General features: G+C 31.7%; 11 protein-coding genes across 11 annotated transcripts, besides 1 other annotated feature; 6 read left to right on the top strand and 5 right to left on the bottom strand.

Moving 5' to 3' along the window:
• Positions 1-802: 802 nt before the first annotated feature.
• On the top strand, positions 803-3,484 carry TVAGG3_0486960 (uncharacterized protein; the record flags this gene model as incomplete). The annotated part of the gene is made up of 1 exon (XM_001316791.1): positions 803-3,484. The coding sequence occupies one exon, from the start codon at positions 803-805 to the stop codon at positions 3,482-3,484; it is 2,682 nt and encodes an 893-aa protein (XP_001316826.1).
• Positions 3,485-3,778: 294 nt separating this feature from the next.
• TVAGG3_0486950 (uncharacterized protein) lies at positions 3,779-4,075 on the bottom strand (the record flags this gene model as incomplete). Its single annotated transcript, XM_001316790.1, has 1 exon — positions 3,779-4,075. One exon carries the CDS (start codon positions 4,073-4,075, stop codon positions 3,779-3,781), a length of 297 nt encoding a protein of 98 aa, XP_001316825.1.
• Positions 4,076-4,185: 110 nt separating this feature from the next.
• On the top strand, positions 4,186-4,924 carry TVAGG3_0486940 (protease family; the record flags this gene model as incomplete). The annotated part of the gene is made up of 1 exon (XM_001316789.1): positions 4,275-4,847. The coding sequence occupies one exon, from the start codon at positions 4,275-4,277 to the stop codon at positions 4,845-4,847; it is 573 nt and encodes a 190-aa protein (XP_001316824.1).
• A 105-nt stretch (positions 4,925-5,029) lies between these two features.
• TVAGG3_0486930 (vesicle docking involved in exocytosis) lies at positions 5,030-7,123 on the bottom strand (the record flags this gene model as incomplete). Its single annotated transcript, XM_001316788.1, has 1 exon — positions 5,056-6,924. The coding sequence occupies one exon, from the start codon at positions 6,922-6,924 to the stop codon at positions 5,056-5,058; it is 1,869 nt and encodes a 622-aa protein (XP_001316823.1).
• Positions 7,124-7,648: 525 nt separating this feature from the next.
• Positions 7,649-8,908, bottom strand: TVAGG3_0486920 (Clan ME, family M16, insulinase-like metallopeptidase; the record flags this gene model as incomplete). Its single annotated transcript, XM_001316787.1, has 1 exon — positions 7,649-8,908. One exon carries the CDS (start codon positions 8,906-8,908, stop codon positions 7,649-7,651), a length of 1,260 nt encoding a protein of 419 aa, XP_001316822.1.
• Positions 8,909-9,128: 220 nt separating this feature from the next.
• Positions 9,129-10,424, bottom strand: TVAGG3_0486910 (palmitoyl-(protein) hydrolase protein; the record flags this gene model as incomplete). The annotated part of the gene is made up of 1 exon (XM_001316786.2): positions 9,129-10,310. One exon carries the CDS (start codon positions 10,308-10,310, stop codon positions 9,129-9,131), a length of 1,182 nt encoding a protein of 393 aa, XP_001316821.1.
• Positions 10,425-10,489: 65 nt separating this feature from the next.
• Positions 10,490-11,543: a mobile genetic element.
• A 56-nt stretch (positions 11,544-11,599) lies between these two features.
• Positions 11,600-12,463, top strand: TVAGG3_0486890 (mature ribosome assembly; the record flags this gene model as incomplete). Its single annotated transcript, XM_001316785.2, has 1 exon — positions 11,611-12,384. One exon carries the CDS (start codon positions 11,611-11,613, stop codon positions 12,382-12,384), a length of 774 nt encoding a protein of 257 aa, XP_001316820.1.
• A 427-nt stretch (positions 12,464-12,890) lies between these two features.
• On the bottom strand, positions 12,891-13,892 carry TVAGG3_0486880 (beta-1,4-N-acetylgalactosaminyltransferase (CgtA) family; the record flags this gene model as incomplete). The annotated part of the gene is made up of 1 exon (XM_001316784.1): positions 12,891-13,892. The coding sequence occupies one exon, from the start codon at positions 13,890-13,892 to the stop codon at positions 12,891-12,893; it is 1,002 nt and encodes a 333-aa protein (XP_001316819.1).
• Positions 13,893-14,668: 776 nt separating this feature from the next.
• TVAGG3_0486870 (uncharacterized protein) lies at positions 14,669-16,458 on the top strand (the record flags this gene model as incomplete). Its single annotated transcript, XM_001316783.1, has 1 exon — positions 14,743-16,458. The coding sequence occupies one exon, from the start codon at positions 14,743-14,745 to the stop codon at positions 16,456-16,458; it is 1,716 nt and encodes a 571-aa protein (XP_001316818.1).
• A 466-nt stretch (positions 16,459-16,924) lies between these two features.
• On the top strand, positions 16,925-18,389 carry TVAGG3_0486860 (uncharacterized protein; the record flags this gene model as incomplete). The annotated part of the gene is made up of 1 exon (XM_001316782.1): positions 16,935-18,389. One exon carries the CDS (start codon positions 16,935-16,937, stop codon positions 18,387-18,389), a length of 1,455 nt encoding a protein of 484 aa, XP_001316817.1.
• A 680-nt stretch (positions 18,390-19,069) lies between these two features.
• TVAGG3_0486850 (spectrin binding) lies at positions 19,070-20,729 on the top strand (the record flags this gene model as incomplete). The annotated part of the gene is made up of 1 exon (XM_001312252.2): positions 19,198-20,484. One exon carries the CDS (start codon positions 19,198-19,200, stop codon positions 20,482-20,484), a length of 1,287 nt encoding a protein of 428 aa, XP_001312253.2.
• Between the last annotated feature and the right edge of the window lie 416 nt (positions 20,730-21,145).

Raw genomic sequence — 21,145 nt, 5'->3', positions numbered from 1 at the left:
ATTTAAAGAATTCAGAACATTTCCCATAATCTCCTAAATGTTTTCTTATCTTATTGGTTTTCCATTCATTATATGAAACTGTATAAACTTTATCTTTATCTTTGCATCTTTCATCACTTCCAATATATTTATATTTCAATTTTGATTTATTGGTTTCATATTCATTAACGTTTAATAATTCACAGTCTTCCTTTTTAAATAAATGTTTTATGTATTCAGGATTAACAATTCTATAATATTGCTTCCCTTTAAATCTTTGAATATAAACAGGAACACCATCCTCTAAAATTCGATAATCTATTTTATCTGGTTTTACTTGTTGGGTCATTTATGTAAGAATAAAAAAATAAATTATTTTAAAAATAACTTTAATTTTTTTAATGGTTTATTTTTTAAAAAAAAATTTATTTTTTATTTCATTATGTATGGGCTGAGTGTAAATGTCTTACAATTTTGAAAATTTTTTAAATCTTGATTTATTCAAAAACGTAAGAATAAAAACCGTAAGAATCATACATTTTTTACTTCATATGTTAAAAAAAACGATACAAAATTGCTCGATATTGTATGAATTCTTACGTTTACAAAAAAAAGTCACAAAACCCATCATATCCTACTACTGATTAATCAAAAATACCAAACCGGTATAAAGCCCTTTGTGTGTAATATTTTTATTTTACTATTGACATACAATTAAATAAAAGCACTCCCAACAATAAATCTTAAAATGATTTATCACGCCCGTAGCAAAATTTCAGCCCGATACTTTAACTTTTTTCGATTATTTTTTTACAACAAAAAAATGAATGAAATTCTTCCCCGGATTCAGTCAGGTGCGCGATCCAGGGGAGAAAATATTCGATATATATGCCAAGCACGCGATTTATCAAACCAAAATTCGATAATAGACGTCTATATCTCAATATCAGACACACATTTTGATATATACAAAGAAACACCATCATTTAGTGTAAACGCCTATTCATGGTTCAGCTTAAAGAGGATATTTTTCAAAGATGACGTTCTAAATATTGATTTTAGTGATGCAAAAATTTCTTTAAGTTTTGATGACCTTGAAAAAGTATATAATATAGTTTCAGATATACTTCCTCGCATCCTCAAACCAAGTGAAATCCAAAATACAGGAGTTAATTTATTATTACAAGATGCAAAGCCAAACCCGAACTCAGCTCTTCTTAGACTTAAACAGAAAATCAAATACAGTAAAAATCCGCAAAATTCAGAACCAATTGATATCATAACAGAATACGTTACATTTAACCCACATGAAGTAGAACTTTCAAAGCTATCGAGTAAAGAATCAGTCATACCATACTTTATTGACATCATTCCCCTCTTACCATGCTTACAAAGTTTAATAATTTCAACATCATTTTTAACAAGTAACTGGAAATCGATGTCTAACTTTGTCAATGATACAGGTTTTGTCGAACATATAGAAATTGTTGATCCAATTAACGAACAAGTTGAAAAATTTTTAACAAATTTATTTTCAAACAAACACTCATTTATTAATTCATTGTCTTTCAAGAAAGCTGCTTTATCGGAAAAGAACTTAACAAAATTACAATCATTAATGAAAACAAAGCAACTTTCATCATTATCAATTATAAGTTCTTTAGATATGAAATCACTGCCTTATTTCCACATGAACTTCATCAATGACTTGAGTTCACTGTTGTATTTGAACTTAGATACAACTCCAGGATTGAATTTATTTGCATTATTACCAAAAATAACAAATATTACGTATCTTTCACTGTCTGGTTGCGAATTGGATATAGGAAGAGCATTGACGAAATTTACAAACCTCAATTTCCATAATTTGACCGGATTAAATTTATCAAATAATTCATTTGAAGAAATATTACCACAGAACTATATATTCCCTCCAAAACTATCTAAAATCATGCTTGATGATGCCAAATTTGGCGATCAGTGCTTCCAATCCTTATTTTCTGCAATTAAATCAGCATCAGACAGACAATTCAAGGTTTCTATCAGCCATTATACAGCAAATAAGATAGATGAGTATATAAATACCCTAGAGAGCACAAATATTCAGTCATTAGTCTGGGATAAGAATCCAATAACGAAAGAATTTATTTCATTCCTTAAAAGAAACAAATCAATAGAATTCCTATCAGTTAGTGGATGTTTTGTTCCTAATAGTGACGATTTCAAACCATTCTGTGAGTATTTAATTGAAAATTCAACAATTAAATCTTTAGTTTTCCGAGAAAACCAAATTCTGTCAACAAAAATCACTGATTTCATAGATATATTATCAAAAAGACCAGAATCCTTCGAATTCCTTGATATTTCGAACTCAAAATGTGGAGATCAAGGAATAAATGAAATAACTAAGTTCATTTCAACAGAAAAAGCGCCCCATGTGTTTGTAATTGATGGTGCCGCTCCTAATAAATCAACAGCAGTTCTTTCTTTGCTTAATACGGCCTTGGAACTTCAAAATGACGTTTGTGTCTCGTATCCTGTCGATGACATGAATTACCTTACAAAACTGAAAAGAATGACAGAACAACAGCACCAAGAGATACTATCCAAATATAGAAGTAAAGAGGGAACAGAGGATAACGTTTTCGATTCGCCATTTTCCGTTTTCGTTGAGAAATCATCCCTTAAATTTCCGAAATTTATTTCGACGATAGAAGTTCATTCACAACATCAACAAAATGTGACAGCTCCAATTTCCCCTCATCAAAGAAAATTTTTCAGCAATCCTGTTGACAAACAAGCCAAGGTTTCAAGGTTTATTGCTGTATCACCTCCTTCTCTATCTGCTCCGCAATCGAGCTCATCAGCATCTCCTTCTGATGCTCCTATTTCTAATGTTCCAGCTGTTTCTTCTCAGGCAAGTAGAAGTGTTGCTTCAAGCATAAAAGACGAAAAGGAAAAGAAACCTCCTAAACCGATAAAGACAACAAGGAAGCCGGCTCCCGCTGGAAAGGTTTCGAGGTTGACTCCTTCTGCATCTCTTTCTAAACTCTTGAACCATCAAAAGAGAGAACCTCTCCAGAAACATTCGTCAGAAAAAGACAAACAATCAACTGACCAAAATAAAAATGAAAAAAATTCGGTCAGCCATAGCTCTAGTTTGCCACAATCACCTTTGAACACGCCACAGAGACAGGATGTGAAGCCATTTAATGAATCTAGTAATTCGGAGTCAATTAAAAACTCTGAATCAAATAAGAATTCTGATTCAAATAAAATTTCTGGATCAAATAAAGAGGAGTCAAAGAAGAACTCAGGATCAAATCAGAACTTGGAACAAGAAAGGAAAAGAAGGAGAAGACACCATTCAAACAGAATTAAAGACGGAGATGAGTGGAAGTTCCCAATTCCACGAGTAGAAATAGCTGATAGATGGGGAGAAACTGAAAAGAGATTCTCCTTGGAAGAAGTTGACCTTTTTCTCAGGCAATTGCCGCATTTGTAAGTAAATATATTTTTTGTTTATTTTGAATTAATAACAAACATGTTTACTAGATTTTTTTCAAACACATTATGATAATACTATACATCTTTTGAGAAAAAAATAATTATTATTTTGAATATCAGTAAATCAAATGATTAATGTATCTATCATGAATGAGCTAATGATAAAAATTGTTGAATAGTAAATTAATTAAGTAATAACTGATGTAATTCTGATTTCGAAACAAAATTTATCAAATGAAAAACGGAAGTAAGATTTTTCACCTTCTTTTAGCCAATTTATGACGATGTAAACCTAATGCTGACGTTTAAGTTGCTTGTCAACTTCATTTATTTTATCTTTTAACATCTCGATGTATTCTTTCTTTTCTTTTATTAGTCGTTTTAATATTTCTTTTCTTCTGCGTCTGTATACTTGCATTTGCTTAAAAGCAGCACTTGTTGCAGCACATCTGACTTCTGTGTTTCTAGCATAAAGTTCTTCTTCTGCATTTGTTGTAGCTGCAATAATATCTAATTCTGCTTGTAATGAATCTGCAATAGCTTCAGCATGGAAAAATGGATGCTCAGCTGTGGAATCTTCGCTTTCCATTATTTTATAAACGTACACTTTTGAAACAAAATAAATAGGAATAAGAACTAATCAATTAGATAATCCATCAGATCAAAAATTGTTTCCAATATTTCATTTCAAGAAATTGTCAGAAGTAGTTTATTCATTCAAAAATATTGAGCTAAAAAGATCTGAACTTGATGATATTATCAATGGAAACTGGATAAATGACATTTCAATGCAGCTATTTGGGATGATTCTCGAGAAGAAATATAATAAAATCAATCCAAACGATTCAAAAATACTATTTTTGCCTCCAACAACACTTGAATTCTTTAGATTCTATCCTGATGATTCCGTGATTCCAACCTTACAATACTTTCCAGCTTTGAAATATCGCTACGTTTTTATTCCATTCACAAACTCAGTATCACTCACCGAAACAGGAGATCATTGGGCATTGTTAGTTTGGGAACCAAACTTCAATTCACAAAACGCAAGTAACTTTTATTATTTAGATTCATCAGGACAAGGAAACAGAAAATACGGAGAGAGCATAGTAGAACGACTTTCGAAACTATATCAAATTGCAAAATATAACTTTATTCCTTATTCATCACCTCAACAAAACAATCATTCAGATTGTGGAATGTTTGTCATGGCTTTCATGGAATGCATTGCAGAACATCTTATAATCGAAAGAATTAATGATATAGTTTCCCAGCAATATGTCACAAAACTCAGAAAAGAATTTGAGCGAAAATATCTCAAACCTAAATGGAAAGTACATACTAAATCAGCAGAAAAATAACTTTAGTCAAGGATTTTTGTTGATTTTTGAGCAAAAATTCATAAATAATCGAAATAATTTTATTATTTCCATGTTTTAAAACGAATTAAATAGGAAATAGATGATTTCTAAGTAATTTTTCTGTATTTGTTTAATAAAACTTGATTTTGATATAAAAATTAAAATTTTTAAAAAAATATAACAAAGAAAAACAAACATAATTATATCTTTAAACTACAATTGGCTGTTCTATGTCAGCTTTTGCCACTCTTGGAACGCATTCTCGAATAAGTCTTTTTCCAGTCAAAATCGAAGTACTTCCAACAGTTATCTCGATTTGTTTTCCACCCCAGAACTTCTTTGCCAGATCCGAAATCGCGGAAACCTCGCTGAGTGAAATTCCGCCGATAATAAAAACAATAACTTTTTTATTGTCTTCTACGTTCTGTTTCTTGTTTGGATTGATCTGGTATTCGAACTTTATCTGGTTTTCCTGCAGATACTGCTCAACTTTCAACTGTTTCTGCTTATCGTATTTTCCTAACCTGTGGTCGATTGATTTCTGGACCAATCTGGCGGAGAATGGGGCATAACCATCGAAAAACTCGTAAATATCGGACTTAAACGACTCAGCCATGAAATTATTTAATTTTTGGTTGATTTCGTTTCGAAGTGACTCATCTTTGATTCTGTCTTCGATTAAGAGCTCCTTTGGTATCTCTTTGTATAGTTCAAACACTGTATTTTGTTTCAATTTAATAATATTTTTGAATAAATTCTTGATTTGTTCAAAATATTTCTCTTCTGAGTTCATCATTCCTATGCTTCTTAGATTTACAAGGTCGGTGATCACTTCCAGGCCGAATTTCTGTATCAATCTGATGATGAAAGCTTCAAAGGCCGAAGAAGGGATTCCGCTCGTGCAGAGTGAGGCCAAACAGAATTCTCTTAATGTTTCCGACCAATTTTGGTCCCTAACTATATGTGCTTCAGCTACAGATGGAGGAGTACTCTCTCCTCTTATCACGTGGACATCGTAATCAATTACTTGACCGAAATATGGGTCAGTGGATCGCTTCTTAACAATGTAGTCGCATACTTTGAACATGTTTTCGTATAACGGCATATTATTAACGAAAGCCATGGCTTTTGTAATCTTTTGTTTGAATTCCATGTCTATCTCGCCTGATTTCCTGTTCTGGATCGATTCTTTGACTTCCTGGATACGTCTTGTGATATATGTCGGAACATCCTTGATTTGAAGGGACATCGTCTCTTTAAATGCAGGGTCTGCATCTGACAAAATGTATTCGGATTGAGAAATGTCCATATCTTCAGGAATTGCCATGATTCCGCAATCAATATCCAAAAGATCATCAATTGCACCGGCAAATGTCCTCTGGGTAAGTAAAGGGGATGCTATATCGACTGTTCTGTCTAGTATAATAAGCGTATCATATACAGATTGTGAGGAAAATGAAGATGGACCAATTTGTGCCTTTTGCTCTTCAAGAATGTTCTTAACTTTGGCTGAATAATCACCATATGAATAAATGGCGTTGAAGGAACCGTTAATTATCTGTATTTTCGTGAGAGTTCTGGCAACTGCTGTTAAATCATCGATATCTCCATCAATGAAGATGCGCTTGAAGCACCTTGGAGCATTTGAAAGGAAAAGGTACTCTCCTAACAAAAGTAAATCGTTGTGAAATTCAATTATATTTAATCTATCTCCGAAATTGTTCTTTTCAAGAAATTCTTTGTCAAAGAAAGGTCCATCTCTTGGAGAAACTAATACCCAAATCTTATAATTTGGAAGTTTTTGTAGATAAGGAATTGCGTATCTTGCGAATTCATCGTCATTGGGCAAAAATAAACAAATGCTTCCTTCTTTGTCATCATTTTCAATTTCTTCAAGATACTTAATTGCTTTAAACTTGGTCATTAAGACTTCTCTACTGAATAATCTGATAATTCTTCCTGCATATGATTTCGGAAGTGCACAGATCGCGTCTTCTGGAATGTCGGCTTTAATTTCGTCAAATTCTATCACAGCTTGTGACTGGATAGAAGCTAAAGGTGAATCAGGGAAGAGCATTGAATTCGATATCGTATGTTGTCAAAATTCAATTTACTTATCAAATAGCATCATATGATCATTCTTTATTTTGGATTTTATTTTTTCGGATTTCATATTTTCGACGATTATTTTTAGAATTCGGAAATTCGGATATTCAAATTTTATATAACTAATGTATAAAACAATAAATTATTCAGAAACGAAATCAAAGTAAATTCGGAAATAAAACAAAGTATTGGTGCGTTATATAAATGATATTGAATAAAACGCACCCTTTAAATGGAGTGTATGTCGATAATGCAAGCTTCAATGTTTATCATTAAGGAAATAAATATATCTTATATGACTTTCTTCTTCTTTCTAGATATCCAAATTTACCTTATCTATTTAGATTTCAGTAGAAAAATTGATATTAACAAGAAAAGACAATAAGAAAGGCGATTTCTCCCAGACATTCTGTTTATTTAAGATAATTTGTAAAGTTTTGGACGATACGTTGAATTTATTTGAATCATATTAATTATGAGTGCTTCCAACCGTTTTTCTATCATTTCTTAGGAAGAATTGATAAAAATAGAAAGATTTTAGGAGATCTTTTCGTTTTTGTCTGTTTTCAACATCACTATATGATATTTGGTTAATAACATGATTATATTGGTGATTTCGATTAAAATAAAAAAGAATTCTTTAATAAATTAACAATTTTAAATTAAATATAGAGTTTATTTTATTAATAATCTATTTATTGCTTTCCTGAAATAATTACCATAGAGGCATTCTTCTCAAGGATGTATTTATCAAAGTATTCTTTGATATTGTTAATATTCGTTGCGTTGAGGAGTTCATCCCATTTTCCAAGTGACATGTATTCATTCCTCAACAAAAGATTGTTTCCTAACTCATCAGCAATGGTCCTTGTCGATGATAATCCGCGAGCAAGTTGGCTCTTGACGCAAAGACGGCCAACATTGAGAGATCCTTCGATATTCTCGTTGCTGAATATTGTTCCAATGCTCTGGAAGATCGTATTGACCCAGCCGTTGAGATTATTTATTGATTCGTTACCGAAGAAAGCTGTGAGGCCAGAGTTACCGTAAGGGAATGAGTATGAGTTTAGTGTTCTTATATTTGTGTTCTCTATCAATGGAGAGACAGAATATTTTTCTTTGCTTCCAATTACGCTTTTAACGATTTGTGATGGAATGTAGAGTGGAGAATCGAGTGGTGGTGCTTCAAAGCCTATCGCTACGAAGGCATTGTCGCCTAATTGTGGTAACAAATATTGTTTTTGATTTGGTTCGAATTTTTGTACATGAAGATCGTTATCGGAAGCAAGCTTTGGATGAGAAGCAAGAGGCTTCAAGAACTGTGTAGCCTTTTCTACTGATTTCAGTATAACATCGTGAGGAAGACTCGTTACAGCGACAAAATACAAATTATCCTGATTGAAAAAGTTTGAATGTTGTGATTGAACCATTTCTGTGGTAATTTTCTGAATTGACTGATGGGAACCGAGAATCGGGAATCCAATGCTTGTTTTGAAGGAAATTTCATGGAGTTTGTCCCAAATAACTTCATTAATGTCTTGGCTGACTTCATATTCTTCGGCCAAAATTGTATCTCTTTCGTTGTCTACAATTGATTTTTTGATTCTTGGGTTTAAAACGAGTTGTGAAAGAACATCTGTAGCGACATCTAGCTTGTCGTTTGAGATTGTAGCATTGAAATTGGTTGTTACGCGTGATGTTGATGCCATAAGGTTGATTCCTTCGTATTCAGCAAGTTGTTCAAGCTTTCTTTGTGGATATTTCTCGTTGCCTCTGAATATAACATGCTCTAAGTAGTGAGAGACACCGGAATTTGAAGCATTCTCGTACATACTTCCTGATTTGATCCAATAACCAAGAGTAGTAGCTTCTCCAATTACAGGAATAGTTGCAACACGTACTCCATTTGATAATTTAGAGATTTGTGGAACGGCATAGCGACTAATAATTGACATTTTTTTTAAAGTTGGCTACACGAACAAAAAAATTTTTTTACAAAATTTTGAGGAATAAAAAAGGTTAAAAACAAAAGAAGCCAATTGATGGTACTAGAAATGTATTTTATTACAAACAATTATATTCTATTTGAATAACCCGTTTCCCATATTTCATATGCGTATACAAAAAAAATCGATTTTAACACAAATGAAATATACTAATCATTTGTATTGCTGACTATTGTTTCTTTTCGTTCTTTTCTTCCTCAGCTTTTTCTCCTTGGTTTTCTTCTTCATTTCCTTCTTCTTCTCCTTCTTCAACAGCTACTTCTTCAAAGAATTGTTCCTCTTCGAAGTATTCTTCTTCTCCATTTCCTCCTTCGTCTTCTTCTTCTGGGTGGAAAGAAGATTCATCATGATCTTCTTCTTCAGCGACTTCTTTCTGTAGATTGGAAGCATCGAAAGTAGTTCCTGTATTGCTGATCATTTGATCGAAGGATTCAAAGTGGAAGTCTGACTTTTGTAAGTTTCTGCATGGAGAAATTATTAATCCTTTTGTAGGCATTCCGAATTGTTCAAGAGTAAATTTAACTCCATCACGTACAAATTCTAATGGCCTTCTTCCATTGTGGCCACCTGTAAGCTTTACCATTTTCTTGTTCGAACCTCCATAAGCTTTAAAGAGTTGTTCGCAATGGTCGAAAGGAATAAGTTTGTCATCTGTTGCTTGGGCGAAAAATACCGGTACAGTTTTCTTAGGAACGATCTCAAGTGGAGATACTGTATTGAAATCAAAATGGGCTTTCTCTTCGACTTTACCTTTAAGCATCCATAGAGTTGGCTTCATGAACATTGTTCCGACGTGATGTTGCTTGGCAATGGCTTTGACCATGTTTCTGATTGATGTAAATGCAGAGTCTGAAATAATGCCTTTTACGTTTGGATCGTCGATAATCAGAGCTGTGGCAGCACCCATTGACCTTCCCCATAAAACAAAAGGTCCGAAATGGTAATTTTCGTGTAAAAATTTCAATAAAAACTCTGCATCGCCTTTCTCGTGATAGCCAAGTGTAACATATTCGCCATCACTCATTCCACATCCTATTGAATCATAGCAGACAACGAAAATGTTATGTGAACAAACGTTAGGAACTAAAAATTGTCCTTCAAGTTGGGAAGAAGCATTACCGTGCATATAAACAAGGCATGGACCTGGATTTTTAATGCTCATGAGACCGGTATGATAAATTGATCCTCGCATTTTTAACTTTCTTGGTAATTCAATTTCGAAAGGGGTTCTAACGAAAAGGCCACCTCCATCTTCTTCATCATCAGTTTCAAGTACTTTAGGAAGCTTTGCTAAATCATATGTTGAACGTGGAGGCCTTATAATAGCTTCTACAGCTTGTTTTATTGACATTTAATAATTTTTAATAAAACGCCCCCTTGATTATTATTAAATTTTTTGTAAACCTAGCAAAATCCACGGAAAAGGTGACGATTTTTTGAATAACAATGTAAATGACAATAATGTTTTGGTATTGGATTCTCTATAAAATATTTTTGAAGTCACTTTTCCCCTATTATCGCTAAATTTTGGAGTAGGGGTAATTTTAGCTAAAAGTGACACGCCCGTGAAGGGTGTGATTACCGATCGGTAATTTCGACAGTTTAGAATTTAAAATTTTTTATGGAACTGTTGCGAGTTTCATAAAGAATTTAAGGAATATAAGCAAAGATTTGAATCAAAATCTTAGACCTAAGCCGCTCGATTCGCTCGCGGCTTCCGCGAATTACAGATCAGCAAAGATTTGAATCAAAATCTTCGAACTAAGCCGATCGCTTCGCTCGCGGCTTTCTTTATTATTTTAAATTTGCATATTTCCATCAAAAGTTCATAAGGTAAAAAATTTCGTTTATATTATTGCAAAATAAAATCTTCATTATCAAAATAATATTAAATGATAATATAATATAATTTATAAACAACTATTATTTAATAAAGTTTAATTGCCAAGGTTCATCTAATTTTTTGATTTTTAATGTTTTATGAATTTTATTTATCATGTATATATCTAATGAAGATTATATATGTAGAAGATAAGTACCTTAATATGTACGTAAATTTTAATGAAATTTATACAACATTATAAAAATTTATGAATAAAAACTTGATATAAAATAACATTTTTATTTTTACTAAGAAAAAAAAGTTTTTGATAATAAATTTATTTTATTTCGAAAAAGTAGCAATAATCGTAAAAGGGTATTGATAGGCTTGCTAAAGTAACTAATTTTAGCTGTCAAATACTTTTGTATTTTGAAGTAAATTAGTATAAATTTGTTTTTACTTTTATTTCGAAAAAGTAACAATAATCGTAAAAGGGTATTGATAGGCTTGCTAAAGTAACTAATTTTAGCTGTCAAATACTTTTGTATTTTGAAGTAAATTAGTATAAATTTGATATTATTTTAACTCCCTTTGAAAACCTCAATTTTCCATACAGAGGGAACGGGAATAGCATCCAATATTCCCTGAGAATGGTTGCGCATTCTCAGTTCCCTCTATATTTCGAACGAAGCTCTCATCGGTCTTTTTTTTAATACTAAACGTTTTTTTCCCTGTCACTTTTAGCTAAAATTTGGGTTTGCCCTAAATTTTGACAATTTTGACGATAGAAAATTGTGGGATAACAAAAATAGTCACTTCACAAATCTTTATGTCTGCAACAAACGTTCAGCTTGTTAAATACTCAGCTAATGGCGTTACAGTAGAGCTTCTTGGTAAGCCAGGCATGGTTACAAAGTATCGTGAGGACCAATGCTCTCTTAAAGAAGCTTTGATTGATGATACAGTCTGGGCCAACTCCAGCAAGGGTGAAGTTGCTGCCCAAGCTGATCTTGCTAAGCTTGGATGCTCTGGCCAAGCTCTTTTGGAATTAATCATGAAGAAAGGAAAGTATTCATTAACAGCTCAAGAAAAACGTGAAATTGTCGAAAAACTTCATAACCAAGTTGTCAATTTCATTCATGAGAACTTCATCGAGCCATCCTCAAGAACACCACATCCAGTTGTTCGCATTGAAAACGCACTTAAAGAAGTTAAGTATAATCTCGATACAGAAAAGTCTGCAGAAGCTAATGCTCGTGCAATTATTCCAAAGCTCATGACAATTATTCGTTTAGAAGAGTCTATTATCGAAGGCCAAGTTGCTGTTCCAAATGCAAAGCTTGGACCAGTCGTAGGCCTTATTTACAGCTTCTGTACCGTTAGAAAGGAAGAATACGGTCCAGAAAACGCTTATTTCCAGGTTACAATTACACCAGGCAAATTTGACGATTTCAACAACCAGATTTCAAAGGCAAGTGGTGGCCAAGCTGTTTTCAGTATTGCTGGTGCTGCTGCTTCTGGCGAAAAGGTCGGAGAGAAGGAAAATAAGAAAGTTGTCAAGAAAGGCGGAAAAGGCGGTCATGGTGGTAAGGGAAAGAAATAAAGTAATATTGTGATTGATTAATCTATAATATTAATTGATTTTTTTAAAAAATTATATTTTTTTATAAAAATTAACATGAAAAGATCGTAATTTGTATGATACATCTACTATATTTTTTCATATAAATTCGAATTGTGCTGATTATAGTTTGTTCTTTCGAGTTTAATATCATAATTCTATCAAAATTAAACAATATAAAGGAGAATGAGGAATGACTAAGATATGTAGAATCTCATATTATCAATACTTTGGATATATATAAAAACAATTCGGTTGATCAAAACCATAACGGGCTATTTTATAATTATACTATAAGAGATCGCCAGCTTTGTTTAAAACTATACAACAATAGACTTTTTGAGATCTATTTTCTCTTGATCGAAAAAATAATTTTATGAATCAGCAATACTAGTTCATGCCCATCATAGATTTATAATCTGTGAACTTCATGTTAAAATCACTCATATTAAATATGCAAAAACAAAAGAAAAAGAAAAGAATAATTATTAATAATTTTCGGTAACATTTCGATATCTAAATAACAATTCCTTCACTCTATTTTCATCTATCATATCTTCATCCATATGAAGATGAGATAAGCGAGCTAATATTTTTGCATTTTGTCCAAAAGGTATTCGCTTTACTTTATCAAATGAATCATGATGGGAATCATCCTGCAGTCTCCTCCAGTGCTTAAGAAAAGGGAAATGCCATGCAATAATATCTGTTTGAGTATTTGTTGGTGGGGCAGGATATAATAATTCCCATGCTTCTCTGGAATTATTATCAATATGCATTGTAAAACCAGATCCGTTTGTCTTTTTCAATAGCCACTGGTCATTAACATAGCTAAAAGGTCCATAGCCATTCTTAAGAATCATAAGAATCCCATCGTCAACATGAAGATTAATTCTAAAAATAGGAATTGCTTCTATATCATTATCAGGTAGAAAAGTGAGCATATATAATTTTTCAGTATCATATATTTGGTCCGCGTCAATTCTAATTAACCATTCATTGTCTGGAATGAACTTATATACATAATTGTAATATGAATCAAGAGCACGGTTTGCATCATACTTTTGAAAGTAAAGTTCATCGTTCGCAGGTATTACATCGTAATCATACTTAATTGGAATGAATGTTGGATGTTGTCGGCAAAAATTTAGAATTACTTTATTTGTACCATCTGTTGAATTGACATATCCAATAACTCCTTTTTTTAAAGCCGGTATTAGCGAGTTTAAGGATGCCTCAATTGTATTTATCTCGTCTTTTACTCTTATAAAAGCCCATGGATCAACAGATTGTTGCGTTCCTCTATAGCATAAAGGGGCATATCCATCCATTTTATCGCATACTTCAACTTTTTTTATCCAAAAGTTTGGTCCAGTTAAATCATATTTGATGAAGCCGGTCCAAATCGTTATTAAGCGAAAAAGTTCATAAGCACTAAGTAAAAACATTAGTGTAGAATAGCTATGATGTGTTGAGCAAAAGCATTCCATTAAAAGTTAGATTCAAAAAATTTGTAGATGCGGGTGCCATAAAGACGATAGACCAACTACAAAAAAGCACTTTTAAGGCTATTATATTGAGAACTTAGAATCAGGATGATTTATATAAGGTTATTTTTGTGATGTTTACACTATCCTCTATTGGATTTTCGAAATCCAGAGTATAATATATCTTAAATTGAAATGTATGTGTTTCAAAACGATTGAAAAATAGTAATTTCAGAAAGCAAATATTAAATAGCGTATTCTTTTAGCGCGCCGCTGAGCTGATCTGCGCAATAAGCCAATAAAATTCCCTTCTATAGCAAATCCAAATGGAGAAAATGATTATATATGATGTGTATTATCATATCACTTACATAAAATCAATAAATGTCACAATCATTTCTGAAGAATGTACAAAATTAATTTGAAATTGCTCATACTACATTTAAATCCAGATATAATCTCATAGTCAGCTATTAGAGACCAAATTAATAATAAAACTTACTAAAACTCAACTCAAATAAGCATTCGAAGACTATGAACAAGCTCTGGAGTTCACACTCAAAGTTAATAAGTCAGATTTAGAAAGAATTGACGCATTAAATGGTGAGGTTGAAGATTTTGATAAGTTCTTTAATGAATACGTATATGTAATTCTCGCATCTGGATTCAGAGCCAATGTTGCAGCACGTCTCTGCCCTTTGTTTGTTTATTAAATTGTTCAATTTTATATTAAAGAAGTAAATTTTGCAATTCTGTGTACCCTTATTATATGTTGATTGGTTTTATTGTGTTTTTATTCACCAATTGTCGTCCTATATTCGATTTGAAATAATTAACGTATAAAAAGAATTGTATGTCGTCGCGGAGGCAATTCCAGGCGATTCCAATTCGATCTAAGCCTGAACGCTCAATCAAAATCAGGAAAAGAGAGACTAACTTCAATACTGAGGCTGATATTCCAGTCAAACAGACTCAAATTTCAACATTACGCGCAAAGACAACAAGTAGAGCAAAAACATCATACGAAACTTCAAGAAGCAATGTTTCAGTTGTTTCCAATGTTACTAGTAGATCTTCTCCTAAGCAAACTCAGCAAAGCGAAATTTCAACACTTAATAATCAAGATTTAATAGGTTTAAGAGAAGATTTATTGAAATCTCACAACTTTTCAGAAGTAAATCCACATGATTTAAATATGCTTTTATCTCATTTAAGAGTTTATTCAACTGATTGTGTTTTATCTCGTGATTATGATAAAGCAGAAGCGTGCGATAACTTAGCCAATGAAATAAGAACATACTTAAAGCATCCAGATACATCTAGATCTCATAACTCCGAAGACAATGATCGATTACACAATCAATTGATGCAATTTGCAGATAAACTTGATGAATTCGATCAGCAGACTATACAACGTCGTTCGGAGCTCGAAAAACGTCACGAATCCGATCTTTGTCAATTTGATCATTATTGGCAGACAGAAGCACCAAGAAAGTACAGAAAACCATCTCAAAAGCTTTTATCCTTATCAGAGAACGAGCGGAGAGTTGGCCTCCAAGGAGATTACAAACTAGCTAGAGAATTAAAAGCAAAAGCCGACAAATTACGAAAAATCGAAGCTGACATCGCTCAACAACGTCTTAATGCTGATTATGTTTCAGCTCGCGATAAACTACTTGACAAGCAGATGCAAGAAAGGGCCAGTTTCGATAAAATTCGAGCAGAAGCACGAGAAGCATTAGCTGCAAAGCAAGAAGTGAACATCAGAGCTGCCGCAAACAGAGAAAAGGTTTTAGCCTTCAAGGAAAGACATACTGCTATAACATCGTCACGTGCTGACAAACACAGCGTTGAACCATCAAAGTCATCAATTGCTTCAATGCTTGGCCGAGAAAAAGATTATTTACTCCTTCCAAAGCTTGTTCCTCCTGATTACAATGCAATAAGACAGAGTGAAAATGAAAAGAACAAGGAAGCATCAAAGAAAGGAAAAGAAACTGAAGAAAGATTGAAACAAAAAGACGAAGAAAGAATCAGATTTTTCGAAGAATACGAATCCAGAATGAAAAACAAAGCAAGTTTTATCCAACAAAACGAAAACAAAAAAGAAAAGAAAGAAGACAATACACAGAACCAAAACAATGAAGAAAATACACAGAATGAAAACAAAGAAGAAAAGAAAGAATCATCGTCAAGTAGTTCAAGTTCAAGTGATGATGAGCGCAAGAATCAAAATCAAAATCCACCTGAAAATCAACAGATTTCCCATGAAAATCCACAAAATACAAATGAAAATCAACCAAAATCTGAAGAACAGAACCAAAATTCCCAGGAAAATAAAACAGAAGAAGATGGTTTAGTTAAACCTGATCCATTACCTTCAGGATTGGTAACTCAGATCAAATCCGCAGTTGAAATAGATGATTCTAGAAAGCCTACAATTGTTTTAGGAGATAAAACTGAAAACCAAGAAGAAAAAAAGAATCATGATAAAGATAATGAATATTATTCCGATTACTATAATGGAGAAGAAGATTACTACTATTCAGATGATGATCATGGTAAATAATATGGTTGAATCATATTATTTTAATATTTGTATTTCATAATCTTGTTTGAATTAAATATTTATGATGTTTTTTGTTTGAATGTGTAACCCCTTTTAATTATTCTATGTTCTCAATTACATAAATTAAAAAAAAAGCAAACGAGAAGAAGAATCCAAAGATCGCCTTCGCATTCAAGAAGGACTGAACATAAGCGAATTCGATAAAAATCTTAGATTTGATCTTAAGTCCTACCAACTGTGTGGAGGAACAAGAATCGGATTTATTCGTTTCTGCATACGTTTAAACATCATCCCTAGTTGATTTAATTCGAATAGCAGCATTTGAATATATGTTCACGTGAAAATGTATTGGGAACTTTTATAGCAAAAGAAATTTTACTTGAAATTTTTGCAAGCATTCTATAATTAATCTATATGGTAGGGTTGAAACATATTAGTATAATATTTTTTCCTCGACCAAAAAGTGGCAAATTTTGATGCAAGAAGTCAAAGGAAAATCTCCTGCTTCTTCAAATCAAGGACCAATAGTTTCCAAATCACCTAATATAGAGAAATGTATCGGTCTTTCTATTAATGGGCAAGAATTTGATATTGGAATCTTCAAAAGTTCATTAGAATCGGCAGAATACTTTAAGATAAGAGATAACATCTGTTTTACTGACTCGGAAGTTATATTTGAAGAAGAAGCAACAGAAGAATCACAAGATTTTATTCAATCATTTTTCACAGACTATGTTCAATACATTGGAATTAAGGAGAAATCTCCAAAAGCTAAAAAACTAAAAGAAAATATTCACTACAAAATTTCATCAGATTTTGAAGGTTACTTACAGTATGAATTCTCAACAAATAGGTTTAAGAGCATGAAACTATATCCAGAGCAGCTCTTAGCTCTCATACTTTCATACATAAAACTCGGTTACGGGCAAGGAATAAACAAAATTATCATCGGTGTTGATAGTTTGATGCCATTAAAACAACAGCTTTTGATATACGATGCTGCTTCTATCGCCGGATTTACTAAAATCGTTTTGGTTCCAGAAATAATTGCATTCTCTACAAATTACATTAAAACAGCTCAAGAACGTATCACCAACTTGGTGGTTAACCATAATAATATGTTCGGACACCTCACATTTTCGAATAATCGATTACAATTAAATTCATTGGCCAAAAACGTGCAGAGCTATCAAAAATTGACTAATAAAATTATAATTGGTCAGCCGTTACATCTAAATGATAAGATTAAAAATCATTTTGAAACAATTCAAATTTCCGGAAGCATTATTGAAGGAATTTTAGCTTTTCATGCATTAAACATCAAGGCTTCTACAAATATAGAGGATGAAATCTCTCTTGGCCTTCCAAATACCGGTCCACTCGTATATTGTTGCGATAGCTTCGTTCCTTTTGTCATTCATAATGATTTACAGATTGTTGTATACACCAATGAAGTCGAAGTATGCAAATTCACGATCATTTGTCCAGGAGATCAAAATTTAGTTGATATCAAAGCTTATATCGAAGATTTTTCAATAATTTTCGAAACGGCATTCGAAGATATGGACCCAGCAAAGCAGGTTTTCAAGATCAGTGGCCACTCACAAAACGAAATCGAAATGATGAAGCACGTTAATGAGCAAATTTTAGCTGATGAAGGAGATGAAAGTGACGATGATGGTGTAGAATCCAAATTAGATGACTATATCAAAGCAGTAGACAAACTTTCCGCCGAAAAAACGAAATGGGGATTAGATTTGAAGCAGAAAATGACAGTAAGTGAGTTATTGGTTAAAGAGAAAGTGGATGTGAATACTATATTTCATGATAAGAAGATGTCTCAGCTTGATTTCTCTGTAAGATTCGCTCGTCTTGAAGATTCTTTGAAACAAATTGTTCCAAAGTATGAACGTCCATCAAACATTATATGAAATAAAATTGTATTAATAAAATCATGTTAATTTCTTAGTTATATTTTTACTTTTTCAATTTCCCTGAGATCAAAAATTTGATTATAACTGAGTCAGATTTTAGCATTTGTTCATCATAGTATTACCATTTTAAAGGTTCTTTGATATCCTATACTCCCATATCAGTGTTGGTCTCTATTGTATTTCAAATAGTTCTATAATTTGAAAAAAAATTCTCCATATTGAGTTGCAAAAGTAAAAAATTGAGCTATTTGAGATTATCAAAATTTGGAATTTATCCAAAATCTTAAGAAGATGTCCTCATATTCTCAAGATTAATATATTTAAAATTTATTGTTTATTCACCGCTTCATTTAAATTTTATATGAGAAGATATCAGAAATTAAACTTCAGAGAACTCAATTTTCAATTTTTATATTGTCTTCTGCAAGATCTAATGCTGTTTTTTCACCATTTTCCTTAGCTTCTTTATAGCATCAATAGAGATAAGATATTGAACAACTTCAAGTGCATTTGAAATTCACATATCATATATCTATAGCATGATATAAAGTAAAACTATTATATTGTGTATGGGTGCAAGGAATAATATTAATCATGTCGGCCTACAGAGTGCCTTGAATTGGTGGAAAATTGATAAGAGATAAGTGGTCGGTTAGACCCCCTAAATTTTTTAATGTCTGATTAAGAATTTCACCCAAATAAATTCAGTGAATTGCGAAGTATCTGTAAATACTACATCGATTCATATAATGCATTGTATCAGCTGAAAACGGAAAAGGAAGAAGAATTAAACTCAATTTACAAAATGATCAAAACAGAATTGATTGATTCAAAGAAAAATCTCCCAAAAAATATTATAATAGATATGTTAAACATCATTCCGTATAATAATCGTTATACAAAGTCATATTTGTCACTTGCCAAAAACATATCTGATGAATATCATGTCAAAGCGGTCAAAAATATTCCAACTATTTCTAATTTCTTGTTTCATAAAGAATATGGAATTAAATTAGACAAATCTGATGATTTCGAAAAAATTAAATCAGATAATCTCGATATTCATATAGAAAATACAATTTTCAAAGCAATTATGAATAATGACAAAGAAAGGTTCATCATATTCACTGAAAGAGATGAATTTGATAAAGATCAAAAACTTAAAAGCAAATTGTATCCATATTTTAATGAAGGATATTCATTACTTGAATTATGTTGTTACCACGGTACAGCTGATTGTTTCAAGTTATTAATATCAAAATTTCATTCAGAAATAACTCACACATGTCTTGAATTTTCATTTTTAGGCGGAAATCCAGAGATCATGAGTGAATGTTTGAAATATGAAGAACCAAGTATATTGTGCATGAAATATGCAATTATATCACACAACATTGATTTTGTTACATTTTTGATGAATGAATACAATATAGAGATCGGTTTAAAATACTGTACATTTAATAATAATTTTGAATCATTTTTAGTTTATTTCGATCAAACTAATGATATTAACCAATGCTTTCTTTATTCAACGATTTTTGGCATTCCATCCCTTTTCGAATATTTCCTTTCACATGGTGCAACAGCCCTTCATTTTGTAGCACGTTATAATTTTAAAGAAATAGCCGAACTTCTTATTTCACATGGTGCAAATATCAATGAAAAAGATAATAATGGAGAAACCTCTCTTCATATTGCTATAGCATGGCGTGATAGTAAAAAAATAGCCGAACATCTTATTTCACATGGCATAAATATCAATGAAAAAAGTGAAAATGGAGAAACCACTCTTCATATTGCAGTATTTAATAATAGTAAAGAAACTGCCGAACTTCTTATTTCACATGGTGCAAATATCAATGAAAAAAATAAAAATGGAAAAACCGCTCTTCATATTGCAGTATTTAATAATAGTAAAGAAACTGCCGAACTTCTTATTTCACATGGCATAAATATCAATGAAAAAAATAAAAATGGAAAAACCGCCCTTCATTTTGTAGCACGTTATAATTTTAAAGAAATAGCCGAACTTCTTATTTCACATGGTGCAAATATCGATGAAAAAGATAATTATGGAAAAACCGCTCTTTAGGGTTGTTAAAAATATCAAAAATTAGCGTTTTGAAGACACCATGGTGTCTTATAATTTTCCCTTCCTTATTGGCGTGTAGAAATAAATGCGCCAATAGATTGAAGAAGAAGAATTGTTTTTCTCTTAATGAACTTTAATCCTTTTGATATAAGAATATTAAAAACATTAATATAATTTCGATTTCGGAAATTAAATTTCCAAATTTTTTGTCGATTTCGGAAATAACAGGATCCCGCATCCAACACGCAACAACAAAACACAAAACACACTTTTTGGTTCTTTCATCGTTTTAATCGTAATTTATGTAATACATGATTTGGATAAATTTTACAAAAATAGAACCTATATTATATTCTTTTCAAAGATTCTTGCAAATCATCAAAAATAATTGTATTTTAAAAAACGATCAAATTATCCTTTCATTATTTTAAACTTAAATTAGTTTTTATGATTGACTAAAGCAATCATATTTATTCATCATTAAATAAACAAAAAAATAATATTTGAGAGTTATTTCAAAAAAAAACGCATTGAATTTATTAATTTGTCTCAATTTCAGTATTATAAATTTTTATAATTTCAATATTTTGAAATACACTTTTTAATATTTCAATATTTATGATATTTCAATGTTTTAAGTGGTCTCAAATTGAGCTTCTCA

This window comes from Trichomonas vaginalis, chromosome II, assembly GCF_026262505.1.
Source record: "Trichomonas vaginalis G3 chromosome II, whole genome shotgun sequence".
Taxonomy (NCBI): domain Eukaryota; phylum Parabasalia; order Trichomonadida; family Trichomonadidae; genus Trichomonas; species Trichomonas vaginalis.
This window is presented reverse-complemented; position numbering and strand designations above follow the sequence as displayed.